This window comes from Podarcis raffonei, chromosome 1 (assembly GCF_027172205.1).
Source record: "Podarcis raffonei isolate rPodRaf1 chromosome 1, rPodRaf1.pri, whole genome shotgun sequence".
Taxonomy (NCBI): Eukaryota; Metazoa; Chordata; class Lepidosauria; order Squamata; family Lacertidae; genus Podarcis; species Podarcis raffonei.
Genome location: NC_070602.1, coordinates 15,366,607 through 15,381,302, shown reverse-complemented (window position 1 = coordinate 15,381,302; position 14,696 = coordinate 15,366,607). Strand labels below are relative to the sequence as shown.

Here is a 14,696-nt window from a genome sequence, read left to right as displayed (position 1 = left end):
TTTTGTTCTTAAGGTTTGAAAAACAAGAAGTCTTCTAAAGAGGTTTTCATTAACTGGTAGAATGTGCATAATATAGATAGGTAAACTTGTCTTTCACTCCCAACTGGTTAATTATAATTCCCCCCCCCCCCCAATTGGGCTGCCTTACAAAGACAGGCAAGTAAGAAAAACCTACGCTATTAAAACCTGCATTGCTGCTTGATTTTAAGGATGTTTTTAATGTGGGAATTTCCAACAGCTCGGTGTAGAGCAAGAGGCCATAACTCAGGATTAGACCCCTCGTACTTTACAGGCACAAGGTGTCAACTTCCATTCTCTGGCGTCTCAGTTTTAAAGGGTCTTGCTTGGGAAGACTTGGCAGGCGTAGCCAATGTTGTGCCTTCGAGATGTTGTTGAACTACGACTCCTATCATCCCTAGCCAGCATGCTCAATCTTCAAGGATGATGGGAGTTGTAGTCTCACAACATCTGGAGAGTACCACGAAGGGCTACACTTGAATCAGTGCACCCGTGTCTCTCTTTCATTGCAGAAAATGTTTTTTCCCCCTTCTTGGCATAAGAACCCCTTCTTCTTCTTCGTCTTCTTCTTCTTCTTCTTCTTCTTCTTCTTCTTCTTCCTCTTCCTCTTCCTCTTCTTCTTCTTCTTCTTCTTCTTCTTCTTCTTCTTCTTCACCACCCTTCATCTGTAGATCTCTGGGCGATTCACAGCATAAAAAGACAAGATAAAAACACAAAATGCATAATAAGAACAAGAATAAGAATAAGAACAAAACAGGGGACGCAGGTGGCGCTGTGGGTTAAACCACTGAGCCTAGGACTTGCCGATCAGAAGGTCAGCGGTTCAAATCCCTGCGACGGGGTGAGCTCCCGTTGCTCAGTCCCTGCTCCTGCCAACCTAGCAGTTCGAAAGCACATTAAAGTGCAAGTAGATAAACTGGTACCGCTCTGGCGGGAAGGTAAACGGCGTTTCCATGGACTGTGCTGCTTCGCCAGAAGCAGCTTAGTCATGCTGGCCATATGACCCAGAAGCTGTATGCCGGCTCCCTCGGCCAATAAAGCGAGATGAGCACCGCAACCCCAGAGTCGGCCACGATTGGACCTAATGGTCAGGGGTCCCTTTACCTTTATAAGAACAAAACAAACTAATAACTCCCTCCCCCACTAGATAGTTTAATATACATGTCTCTGTGTGTGTTGGTTTTTCTTAATTTGGTTAAATAATAAAATGGAGAATTCCCTGGATGCCTAGATCTAGGTTTGAAATAGCCATGGGTGTTGCTCTAAGTTGATTCATTTTTCTACTTGGGGACTAATATGTAGTTATAGTTCACATTTATTGCTGCCATCTCCAAAGCCCCCAAGAGCAAAAGGAAAAAAACAACAACCCCTGATTGGCCTGCTCCCTTTTAGCATGTCACTGTGTCCATGGTACAAACAAAGCTCTGGAGTGGAGTTGGGTGGGGAAATGGACTCCTGACCTAATTCAATGCAAACTGATCAGGTATTCAGAAAACGGAAGTCCCATATGTGGTTTAAGATGTGAGAGGTTTGGTTGGCGGGACTAGTAAGTTAAAATTTAAAACTTATTTTTTCTTCCAAATCAGCATAAAGTAAGTTGAACAATTATAAATTGTTAGCAATCAAAGGAGAAAACGCACACTTACTGGAATAAAATTACGTACGATTGTTCTGTAGGGTTGTTTCATGTCTCGTTTGTTTATTTGTGAGATTTCTATCCTGCCTACATAAAAGGCAGGTTTGACAGATTAAAAAAGAAAACAGCCATCCTCAGCAGTCCCCTTATCAAAGAATCATTTCTTTTTGCTCTTATTTTTGCTCTACTGAGCTGTAATCTGTGCAGCAGACTTTAGAAGCCATCTCCTTTCCCTGGGGAACCATGGGAACTGTAGTTCTGTGAGCATGGCTAAAAATATTTTAAATAGGTCTCAATGTCCTTGTTGTTGTTTAGTTGTTTAGTCATGTCCAACTCTTTGTGACCCCATGGACCAGAGCACGCCAGGCACACCTGTCTTCCACTGCCTCCCGCAGTTTGGTCAAACTCATGCTGGTAGCTTCAAGAACACTGTCCACCCATCTCGTCCTCTGTTGTCCCCTTCTCTTGTGCCCTCCATCTTTCCCAACATCAGGGTCTTTTCTAGGGAGTCTTCTCTTCTCATGAGGTGGCCAAAGTATTGGAGCCTCAGCTTCAGGATCTGTCCTTCCAGTGAGCACTCAGGGCTGATTTCCTTCAGAATGGATAGGTTTGATCTTCTTGCAGTCCATGGGACTCTCAAGAGTCTCCTCCAGCACCATAATTCAAAAGCATCAATTCTTCGTCGATCAGCCTTCTTTATGGTCCAGCTCTCCTTACTAAACTACAATTCCCATGATTTTTCGGAGGAAGCCACAATTGTTAAACTGATAGCAAACTGCCATCTTACATAGCTATACCCTGAGTAGCACAGTAGAAAAGATTGGGGGGGGGCACCATTTTCACTCAAAAAGGCTTTCTCAAAAGACCCAGCACTACCTCTGAGTAGTATCTATAATCTGCAGATGCAGTTATACAGTTGGTACTTCAGATTGGCACTGTTTTTACCATTTTGTTTGGTTGAAGTTGTCTTCGCATGGCTGGAGGAGAGTTGCTGGATTAATCCTCACTTAGAAAATTTTCCAAAGTAGGATGGCCACCCCTCCCCAGTTTTACAAGACGGAAACTTCTTTCAAAAAGGATCTCGCAACTAGCAATCCAAATTCAAATTTTGAACCCCTCGCCCCCTCTCTAATAAAACCTATTAGCTGATGAAAGAGATTTTATTCTTTTAGCCCGAGGCAATAGCGATAAGCATTTTATCAAATCTGGTACAAGCTGAGAAGTTTGCTCATTTGTGGTTGGGTTTCTAAAAATAGCCTTCTGAAATAATCAGGGAATTTAGTGCGCTAATGTATTAGACAGCTTGTCCAGTGCGAAATAGCTGGAATGTAACTGGCAAATGCCACAAGATTTTTGGGTTTGGGTTTTTGATTTGTTTTGTTTTGGTGCAGAAGGGGAACCTGAAAAACGATGTTTTTCTTCAGATGTTTACCAAGAAAACCCCCTTGTCAGCCCTTTGAGCAGGGGTCAGCAAACTTTTTCAGCAGGGGGCCGGTCCACTGTCCCTCAGACCTTGTGGGGGGCCAGACTTATTTTTTTGGGGAGGGGGAATGAACGAATTCCTATGCCCCACACATAACCCAGAGGTGCATTTTAAATAAAAGGACACATTCTACTTATGTAAAAACACGCTGATTCCCGGACCATCCGTGGGCCAGATTTAGAAGGCGATTGGGCCAGATCCTGCCCCCGGGCCTTAGTTTGCCCACCCATGCCTTTGAGGATGGCAACGGTCTGTTCCCCTCTCAGATGTCAAAAGAAAACCAGCATGTATTATGCCCTCATACTCTCCCACTACTTTTAACAAATCTGGCTCTAGTTTTGGTTTTGGTTTTTTAACCCCTAGGCTTGGGTATATGTGTTGGCATGGTGAGTGCTCTTAACTGCGATGTCTCAGAGGAATCTGGGCTGAATGCTCAAATTACTCATAGATCCAGGAACCAGCAGGAAAGCCAAGAGCAGATTGAGGGCTGAAATCCCAGGGTTGACAAACTATCCTTGAGTTATGCCATCTCAGTGGGCCGACTAGTCTGCCTGTCAAATCCCCCACCCCCTTAGTATTTCTGCATCTTAAAAGCACCTGCTTCCTGCTCATACACAATTTCATTTTGGGGGTAGGGAGAAAGAAGCAATTTTATTTTTTTTTGGCAAGGAAGTGTGGCTTTATTGCAAAATGAAGGGCAACCAGTTTTATAAAGAGTTTGACCCCTCTTGCAGTAGAAAACCCGGATGCTTTCATCCTTATCAATACTGGCCCAGGTGTGCTTTTACTGTTATTGATAGGCAGCATTGTGTCGGAAACATTTGATAAACCTTCCCTACTTTTTTAAGATGGGTCACAAGTGGTGGTCCTAGGCAGTCTGTGGTGGTATTTCAGGTACATAAATACCCTCTCTAGCTGTTTCCTTTTTTGGCTGTTTTGCTGATGAATGCTGAATGCAATCTTCACGTTTTGCCAGGACGAGAGGGCAGGGTTCCAGGTGTGAGATGGTTGAAGGGAAGAAAAGCACTGATGAATAGAGCAAAGATCCTCACAGTGACTGAAAAATGATAGTCAGCTGTTCTTTGTGGTTCCAGCACAGTCCAGTAGGTGCGCTAAGTATTTTCCGACAACAAAGCACAGGCTGATTTCTTTTAGATGATATCATCAGTGCACACCCCTCTTCTTTCATATTGCTCCCTAAGTATGTATCTTGCATTCATGGAAATCATTACAGGCTGGTTTTGACTTGTGTCCTTTACTGAAGAACCATTCAGATACAATTCTTAAAGCAGCCACAGCCTATTTCTTTTTAGACACCAAGTGGGGTGAAGCAATTTTAATCATCCTCTTTTCTATTTTCCTTTTCGGTCATTGTTTTCTTCTGTAAGTCTTTCTACTGGCCTGTCTATTGTAAAGGACTTGGATGCCCAGTATGGATTGCCCTCAAATAATGCAGTTTCCTTATCTCCAGAAATCTAAGCCTTGGGAACGACCAACTAAATAAGTGAAACTTGCTTAGAAGTTAAGAGTTATGACCAGTGTTGTACTCCTCCTTTTAATCCAGGGGAAGGAGGAAGAAGAAGAAATCTGCTTTCAGGAAGGGCTAGAAAATACACTAAACACAGTGAAGATATATTTTATTTGGAATGCTCCTCCTTGCTTGTGAGACATGGCTGATTCTTTTTGTGTACGTCTGGTGGGAGTAATTGTAGATTATTCTCCCCCCCTCCAGGTGGCCATGCTCCAAAATGAAAGTTTGGAAAAGAACAAGAGTATACAAACTTTACATAATCAGATTTGTAGCTTTGAAATAGAAATTGAGAGACAGAAGGAAATGCTGCGGAGTAATGAGTCCAAAATACATCACTTACAGGTAAGTTATTGATTTCTTCCCGTGCTTGAGCAGAGCATGGTGAGCATTTTTCTCCTCTTTGCCTTCCTGTTTGCAGAGCAAAGTATGACAATTCAGGCCATACTCCTATATACACTTTCCTAGGAATAAAGTCCAGTCGAACACGTCTCTTGCCATTTACTTTGCTGCTACGAAGGCTTATTGGGGTGGGTTGTACTAGAGTTCAATACAATCCATGCACGTTTATTTACTTTAAATGCTTGCATCATAGCAGTTCCCGCATCCTCCTTCAGTAATAGCGAGTCTTCCTGTATTCCCTCGTCTCTTGTTTCCTTTGGAGGTTTCCTTTTAAATATTATTTTTTTTAAAAAAAACTATTTATTCTTTTCATTCAAAGCGAGTGATAGACAGCCAAGCTGAGAAGCTGAAAGAATTGGACAAAGAGATCCGTCCCTTCCGACAGAACTGGGAGGAAGCGGACAGCATGAAGAGCAGCGTCGAGTCTCTCCAGAACAGAGTGACTGAGCTGGAAAGCGTCGATAAGAATGCCGGGCAAGGAAATAGGAATGCAGGTAAAAAATAATTAAAAAAAAAAATCTGAGCACAAAGCCAGCAAGGAACTTGCCTGGCAGATCCTGTCAAAATAACTAATAAGGTGCATTCTGAAGTGGAACTCCTGCTGGGGATGTTTCCCTCTGAAGACAAGCAATAACTGCAAACCTTGTAGCTTCTTGAGAGCTGTCTGCTTAATAGCCATCTCAGAAGTTCATCCCCATTGTATCTGTGCTACAGCACCAATTGAGGGCCTTAGCCTATGCGATTCGCTTGCCAAACCATGTGGCTGTCAGAGAAAACCAGGCTATGCAGTTTTGTTGTGTGGCCCAACCCCTTAATAACGAACATTATGAGTCCTCTTTATACCTTGCCTTTGACACCTGAAATTTTGTGTTTCCAGGGCCCACCTTATTCCTGTGGTTGTAACCCGCTTTAACTCTCTTTAATCTTGAATTTGATGGTAAATAACAACTTTTAGATGCTCCTCATGCAGACATTAGTACCTCTCAAACAAGTTGCTGGTATGCTTTTTCAGCCACTGATGGAAAAAGCATAATCAGTATTCAAAAGCATAATCGGTTTTCAAAAATGTCATCGTTCCCCCCCCCCCCCAATCCTTAATAGTCTCCCCATTTATAATCTGTGGCTGCTTTTACTGTAGGGCTTACAGTCTTTTATGTGTAGTTCAGAGGGATGTTTCATCTGAGCATCACCATGATAAAACAAAGGAGGCCGTTGCCTTATTCTGTGAACAAAGTAATAAAAACCACAAATTAGCAATATGACGCAGGCCTTTCTTAGCGGCTTACCCGATACGGTTTGTTTCAAACGCGAATCAGCAAGAAAAAAAATAACTTTTATGAAGAATAAGCCATCTGTTAATGCACCTTGCTTGGACTGTTGTGTAAATATGCAGTCCATTCATTGCTGAACAGTAGTATATCGATCTGTAACTCAGTGCTCAGGTTGGGGTGTTGTGCCTGATGGCGACAGGTGGAATTTCACCAGCGCACAGGGCGCTTTTCCCCTTGCCACCTGAAAGGGGGGGGGGCACAATGGGGCACAGCCATTTAGACTTATGTTGCTGGAGACCATGAATTTTGAAAATTGATTCTGGAGTCCCATAGAGCAGGCCTGTTATTCAGTTGAGATCACAGAGAATATATACAGGCATTAAGCATATAACTTCTCCTTCTCTGAGTTGATTGCTATAGTACCTCTGGTGTGCCTTTGAACCACAGTTGCTGTATGTTGCGAGCAATGAAGTGCTTTTGTGCTCCTCTTTTGCTTGTGGGCTTCCCATAGGCATCTGGTTGGCTGCTGTCGTAGCAGGATGATATGTAAGCCTTCGGTCTGAACCAGTAAGCCCCTTTTTATGTTCCTACATTGTTAAAATACCTACAAGTCTACCAGCTGTCTACCAGCTCCACCTGGTACGCAGGCTAAGACCCTACCTGCACACAGACTGTCTTGCCAGAGTGGTGCATGCTCTAGTTATCTCCTGCTTGGACTACTGCAATGCGCTCTACGTGGGGCTACCTTTGAAGGTGACCTGGAAACTGCAGTTAATGCAGAATGCGGCAGCTAGACTGGGAGTGGCTGCCGGGACCACATAACACCGGTCCTGAGAGATCTGCATTGGCTTCCAGTACGTTTCCGAGCACAATTCAAAGTGTTGGTGCTGACCTTTAAAGCCCTAAATGGCCTCAGTCCAGTATACCTGAAGGAGCATCTCCACCCCCATCATTCTGCCCGGACACTGAGATCCAGCGCCGAGGGCCTTCTGACGGTTCCTTGCTGCGAGAAGTGAGGTTACAGGGAACCAGACAGAGGGCCTTCTCGGTAGTGGCGCCCGCCCTGTGGAACGCCCTCCCACCAGATGTGAAGGAAATAAGCAGCTATCCTATCTGTAAAAGACATCTGAAGGCAGCCCTGTTTAGGGAAGTTTTTAATATTTAATGCTGTATTATTTTTAACACTCGACTGGGAGCCGCTCAGAGTGGCTGGGGAAACTCAGCCAGATGGGTGGGGTATAAATAATAAATTATTATATTATTACTAACAAGTACTAGTAGTGGCAAGTGGGGTGGGATGTTGCTTACCTGGCTTCCTAATGCCCAGGTCGCTGCTAGTAACCAAGACGGGCAAGGCAGTGGAGAGGTTGGGGCAGGTGCAGCAGGGAAGGGGATGAGCCGTTACTGCTGCTGCTGTGTCCACACTTTGCTGACCTCTCCACTGCCTTGCCCCTCTTTCCTTGGTTCCCAGCAGCCACCTCTGGGTTGGGAAGCCAGGTAAGTCATCCCACCACACCCAATTTTGCCTGCTGTGGAATGCTACTGTGCACCTTTCTTTAACACTTAGTCAAAATTGCAAGGTTTTTCTTCTTTTTTTGCAACTTTCACAGAGCAAAATGTCACAGTGAAAGTGCTGTGGACTAAGCATTAATTAGAAACTGGCAGTGAGGTGTGCCTTGTCTTAAGGCTGTGTTTTGGGTCATGTTGTCAAAGTATTGCTTTCTTTCTTTGCATTTTTGTTGCTGATAACATTTCATATTGAGCTTTTTACATCTTTTTTGCACTTGGAATACATCTGTCTGCACGAGCAGTAATACACACACACACACAGTGGTACCTCGGATTAAGTACTTAATTCGTTCCGGAGGTCCGTTCTTAACCTGAAACTGTTCTTAACCTGAGGTACCACTTTAGCTAATGGGGCCTCCTGCTGCTGCCGCTCCACCAGAGCACAATTTCTGTTCTCATCCTGAAGCAAAGTTCTTAACCTGAAGCACTATTTCTGGGTTAGCGGAGTCTGTAACCTGAAGCGAATGTAACCTGAAGCGTATGTAACCTGAGGTACCACTGTGTGTGTGTGTGTGTGTGTGTGTGTGTGTGTGTGTGTTAACTGCTGAGATCCATCGTATTACATTGTTCACGTTGTGTTTTCAGGTCACAAGGAAAAGAAGCCCAATACCGTTTTTAAAAACTGACCTGAAAACCCCCCGAATAAACGTTTTTCCTTGACAATGTTTGGGTTTTCTCTCTTTTCCTTCCAGGTCTGCTAGAATCCCAACTATCTAGGCATGATCAGATGCTGAGCGTCCACGACATCCGATTGGCTGATATGGATCTCCGCTTTCAAGTTTTGGAAACGGCCAGCTACAATGGAATATTGATCTGGAAAATCCGAGATTATAAACGTCGGAAGCAAGAGGCAGTGATGGGGAAGACGTTGTCCTTATACAGTCAACCTTTTTATACGGGGTACTTCGGCTATAAGATGTGTGCCAGAGTTTATCTCAACGGAGACGGCATGGGGAAAGGGACGCACTTGTCCTTGTTCTTTGTCATCATGCGGGGAGAATACGACGCATTGCTTCCGTGGCCCTTCAAGCAAAAAGTCACCCTTATGTTGATGGATCAAGGACCTTCCAGGCGCCATTTAGGGGATGCTTTCAAACCAGACCCCAACAGCAGTAGTTTCAAGAAGCCCACCGGAGAAATGAATATTGCTTCTGGCTGCCCAGTCTTTGTTGCACAGACTGTTCTAGAAAACGGAACATATATTAAAGATGATACTATTTTTATTAAAGTCATAGTGGATACATCGGACCTACCAGACCCCTGACGTATAGCAGAGAGGCAGATTCAACAGAAGACAACTCCATTTGGGGCTCTTTTTTATATCTACCTGTCTTCAATAAGAGGTCCCTAAAGCTCAGAGGGGACCATCTTGTGTTATCAGAGGGAAGCGTTTGGAGGCATAAATTTGCATAGGGGTCCAATGGCAAACGTAGCAACCCATTAAGAAGTCATACCATGGTATATTTTCTAATTAAAACTAATAGGAACACTTCGAGTTCTGACAAGTCACTTAATCCTCACGAGGACAAACGATTACAGTCAGAAAACCTTTTCGTAATTTATTGGTAATCTCTAATCGGTTGGAAGGGGGGGGAAAGACAAAATATCCTGTGCTGGAAAAGACATGAAACTTTTATTCCTTTTTAACTAGAAAACAAAAGTAAAAGTTCACATGTGGGTTAGCTAGAAACTGTCAGCATGTTAAGTTAAAAAAGAAGAAGAAGAAATTATGAAGTAACATTGCAGTTAAAAGATATTATTACTTTGAAAATCGATAAGTGCAATCCTGTCTGAAATACAGTATATTGTTTATTTTTAAGGCCTCTCCTGGTCTCTGTTTTAAAATAATTACTTTGCCAGAAGACCTCGACAGAATGTCCAGATCTTCTCGAAAGTGTCTAAATCAGAGTCATATTTTTGTTTAGAGTTCTATTAATTGCTACAGAAAAAAAAGCATTTTATTTTAAAACTGTTGATAGACTGATATTTCTTGGAAGAAAAAAAAGATCAAATGCAGGTTATCACTTGTGATATGAAAAGAAACTATTCAACTACAGCTGTTATTTCTCTTTAGAAATGTAAACCTAACAATATATGTCGTAGTTAATGACACTATTTCAAAATTAAGAAAAAATAATCACTCATGGATGCTGTGCATCATTATCAGATTTATAATTTTCACCCTAAAATAGGGCATTTGTTGAACTTTGGAGTTCTAAACGGAATCCTGTATGTTTTTAAAGTTCTGCCTCATGCGCTCAGACCAAGCTCTATAAAAATATATCTATATATCTATATATAATCTATTTTTTTGCTAAAGCATATATGTGCAACATATTTTTGGTGTTTGAGAAGGGGGCATAGTGCTGAGTAATACCTATATAGGAAACCTGCTAATTGGTCCTCTGCTTAGGAATTCACCGCATCGTGCAGAGGACAGTCCGTTAGGAGAAAGCAGTGTCTTAAATGGAGAAACGGTGGCTTGCATGCAATTCATGTGCCTTAGCTGTAACGTGCTGCTTTATAGCTCATAGCTTTGTATTCAGATTTTAAGTTCAGATTCCTGAAATGGTCATTTTTTTTTAACTGGACTTTAGGCATAATGTGCTGACTGGTCTGTAAAAACCCACGCCAATATTTTTCGCGAGATACGGAAACAGAAGCCCAACAGCTGCGCTTCTGACTTAACCAGATATTCCATCCATTCAGTGTTGTGGAATACTACTTCTTCAGGTGCTATATATATATATTTGGTGCACGGTGCTCCTATGGAGCCAGGACTTCTGACAGCGCCCCTGTTTCCAAGGAGAGCTGCTGTTCAATGATGCCATGCTCCTAGGTAGCAGAGCTAACATCATTTCAAACTGGCTCGGTTTCAGAATTTGCAAGGGGATGTCTTCAGGGGGGTTGGTTTTCTGCCGGGTGCAACATGCATCCCTGCAGGGAAAACCCACAGGACCCTGCTCTTATAAACTACTACCTGAGCCTTTACTAGGAAACATCTTTCCCAGCCTTCGAATCATGCTGATTGCAACCCACAGAACTTACCGACTTCTGTTTTTAATAGTCCCTTGTGCGACTAGTAAGTCTAATGGCATCGCTTGACCTGTACTACACCAACCATGTGGGTGCTGCTTTTTAATTGCATGGGTGGCTGTGTAACACTTAAGAGTGCTCCCCCTGGACAGAGCTGACGTGCACGTGGGCAGAGGGATTGTGACCCCCGTTTTCCTAACCAGTCAATTGTTGTACCCACTCAACCTTTCCGCTTCGGTCGGGTGTTATAGCCAGAGTTCCATGTCTAGGGCTCAGTTGAAACCTCACGTCATCGTAGTTAAGTTCCTTGCTCTTGCCATTGTCTTTTATGGCTGTGCCTTTTCACTCAGTGCCTGCCAAAGGCTCCCCGCCCCCTTTTCGTTCTGTTAACAAATATATACGTACCGTGCATGCAGAGTGATCCTCGTGGGGCTATTTTATTTTTATTTTTATTTTTTCCCAGGCACCTGCTTAAGTACTGCCTGCTGCCTGGCAGCCAAAGCATTCAGTAGCAACCTGTCTTCCTCTTCTTGCCTTCCATGGTTCAAAGTACTGTATTTTTCTCTTATGGTACTAACTTAGCTGTGTCCGCTGGTGCAAACTGACGTGAGAAAGGCAAGCGTTAAAATCCTAGCTCTGACACAAAAGGAAGACTTCTCCTGCCGAAGAGACAACCTGGCGCAGTTTTACGCAGGCCGGTGTAAACCCATAACCTTCTGCTTTAGAGGAAAGTGTTAAGTTGGCTTGTGGTACTATTTTAATAGTCATGAATGTAGGCAGCTGAGCTTTTGTATATGCATTACAGAATTTTACTGAAAACAGGATTCCCTAGTGGAAATGTCCAAAGGGCTCACCCTCCTCATTGCTATTACGTCATGGGCATTTTACGAGCGCGGTCTTCTACGAACAGTTTATGTCCTGTTTGAATATGATACTGCTAGAGGACGACCCAGACCCCATGCAGTGCAGAATTCCTTTCAAAACATCTCTTTCTTTTTGAAACCCTAGAAAATGTGAACAGAGTAGAAGTCAGTGCAGTCTCTCTTTTTCCCGAGTCCACAGAAGTCTAATTTTCAGCTTGTAAACTCTCTGACGTGCTTACAGTTCTATGTTTTCGCTCTCTGAAGTCAACTCTCTGACGTGCTTACAGTTCTATGTTTTCGCTTTATGGTGTTTAAATTAAGTCAACAGCTTCCCAAAGCTTAAATCTCGTTGGGCCGTATCCTGATTGGGACCTCGGCATTTAAATGTTACTACATTTAAAGAAGGCCGAACATCAGAGTAAATACAGCACCAGCTATGACACTGGTTGCTATAATTATTTTCCCTCCATCGTGACATGGATTTTTTACTTTCTTTCTGCCATCCTCATTATATCAAATGCTCCTCATATAACTCATAGTGCAGATTCTCTCCATTGTTAAAAAGCAATCCCTCCCGCAACCTTGCAAGAAAAGAGGTAGCTTGGACTACCAAAAGGGTTGGGTGGGATATTGACTTTCAAACATGGTGCTGTTTACAACAGACATGACTTTTGGGACTCCCGTTTCCACATCACAACTTTCTTTGTCACTCACTTCAAGCCAAGTGTTTTTTGGGGGGCTGTGCATCTTAGCAAAATCATGTTCAGCTCCAGATACTGGCCACTAATCTTAGGTGAAGTATGCAGTCTGCCATGTTGTAAGTAGGTTATATATCACAGTACAGTGGTACCTTGGTTTACAAATTTAATCCGTTCCGGAAGTCCGTTCTTAAACCAAGGCGTGCTTTCCCATAGCAGCGGGGGACTCAGTTTACAAATGGAACACACTCAACAGGAAGCAGAACATGTGTGGTGTAGTGGTTAAGAGCGGTAGTCTCGTAATCTGGGGAACCGGGTTCGCATCTCCGCTCCTCCACATGCAGCTGCTGGGTGACCTTGGGCCAGTCACACTTCTCTGAAGTCTCTCAGCCCCACTCACCTCACAGAGTGTTTGTTGCGGGGGAGGAAGGGAAAGGATAATGTTAGCCGCTTTGAGACTCCTTCGGGTAGTGATAAATCGGGATATCAAATCCAAACTTCTTCTTCTGCTTCCAAGGCAAAGTTCACAAACCAAAACACCTACTTCTGGGTTTGCAATGTTCTTAATCCAAGTTGTTCATAAACTAAGCTGTTCTTAAACCCAAGGTACCACTGTACTCAATATTTAATAAAAATGTAAGCCCAAGTACTTGCTGGCTCATAGAATATACCTTGATTGGCTCACTTTTTCTGATGAACAACTACAGTAAATTTGGCTGGCCTGCCACACAGGACAATTGTTTGGGGAGGAAGCAGTTTCCTGAAATTAAGATAACCTTACTCTCTGAAGATGCAGCCTTCAAATAAGATTAGGGTTTGCACTATTGGTTAATGTCTTTCTTTTTCCTTTCTTTAATTTTTTTTTTAACTTTCCTCAAGTTTTCAGAATTATTTTACTTACATTTGTAGCCTATCTCAAATGCTCAGGTAGGTTTAAAAAAAGCGTCATAAAAAAACAAGTTAAATAAAAGCAATATAGCAAGCAATTACCCCACTCTGATTGCAAAAGCCAGCCCCAGTTTAAAGGTCTTAAAATGGCTCGAAAAGATGCTCAAATGTCAGGATCCTACAGTTTCGTGAGGGAGCACAACCCAAAATCACACTTCTCCCTTCATGGCCTTGTAGGGCCAATTTGGTGATGTATAGATCATTCATTACCCCACAGTTGCACTGGTGTTGCATAACTAGCTTTTTGTGTTGCAACACGAGGGTATATAGAACTCAGTGTTGAAAGTACAGTTCTGGCCACTGACTGCTTAAGAAAGCACAGTCCCATTGCTGCTGTTCTTTATCTCCCCATTCTATGTTTCAAAGCAGCTTTTGTTTCCTACCTTCTACAGAGCACTTTAGACTGCCGCATCAAACAATTTTTGCACCACATGCATCCGCCCTGTTTCCTATTTTCTTCTTTTTAAAGTCTCAGATCCAAACAGGAATAAACTGTTCCGGTGCCTGAAGATCAACGTGTGATCTTCCTGCATGACTGTATTTGCATTGCTTCTCTGTTGATTTCGTTTCAGCTGCTGTCTACAACACAATTATTGAGTAAGATGCGAGCGGCTAAAATGCAGCATTGACTTTCAGCCTTGTACTCTAACTTTCATTGTTCTTGAGAAGAATGTAGAATAGGAAGAAAAGAAGTGGAGATATGGCTCTACAAGCGATGGAATGTAATAGATCTCTTAAAACTTTAAAAGTGAGGTGCACTCTCAGTTCCTTTATAAAAGCTGCATTTCCTTACGCCTTGGGAGAAGGGAAACTCAAAGATGTGGAATGTTTATGTTTTGCCATACTAATCTTTGTCAAAATTCAAATAGAGATTTGGTATAATGATTAGGATTGTATTGCTCAAAGTACAGTGGTACCTCTGGTTGCGAACGGGACCCGTTCCAGAGGCCCGTTCGCAACATGAAAAGAGCGCAACTCGCAGCAGCGCACACGCAGGTTGCGATTCGGTGCTTCTGCGCATGCGCGTGATGTCATGTTGCGCTTATGCGCATGCGCGAGCGGCAAAACCCGGAAGTAACCCTTTCCGGTACTTCCGGGTCACCGTGGGACGTAACCTGAAAGGACGTAACCTGAAGCAAACGTAACATGAGGTATGACTGTACTACCAATTTCTCCTGCTTATAAAACTTTGAGTGGACTTTTTCTCTCTCTAAAACCTCACCTGTTTATATCTCTTTCATCGT

General features: G+C 43.1%; 1 protein-coding gene across 8 annotated transcripts in view; it reads left to right on the top strand.

Moving 5' to 3' along the window:
* Positions 1 to 12,025, top strand: part of TRAF3 (TNF receptor associated factor 3) — an 84,088-nt gene extending 72,063 nt beyond the window's left edge. For all 8 annotated transcript variants that reach the window (XM_053368933.1, XM_053368854.1, XM_053368688.1 and 5 more), the window contains 3 exons: positions 4,870 to 5,010; positions 5,387 to 5,561; positions 8,600 to 12,025. In XM_053368933.1, coding sequence (XP_053224908.1) covers positions 4,870 to 5,010; positions 5,387 to 5,561; positions 8,600 to 9,171 — 888 coding nt within the window. In that variant the 3' untranslated portion in view covers positions 9,172 to 12,025. The remainder of the gene's footprint in view (positions 1 to 4,869; positions 5,011 to 5,386; positions 5,562 to 8,599) is intronic.
* Positions 12,026 to 14,696: the final 2,671 nt, after the last annotated feature.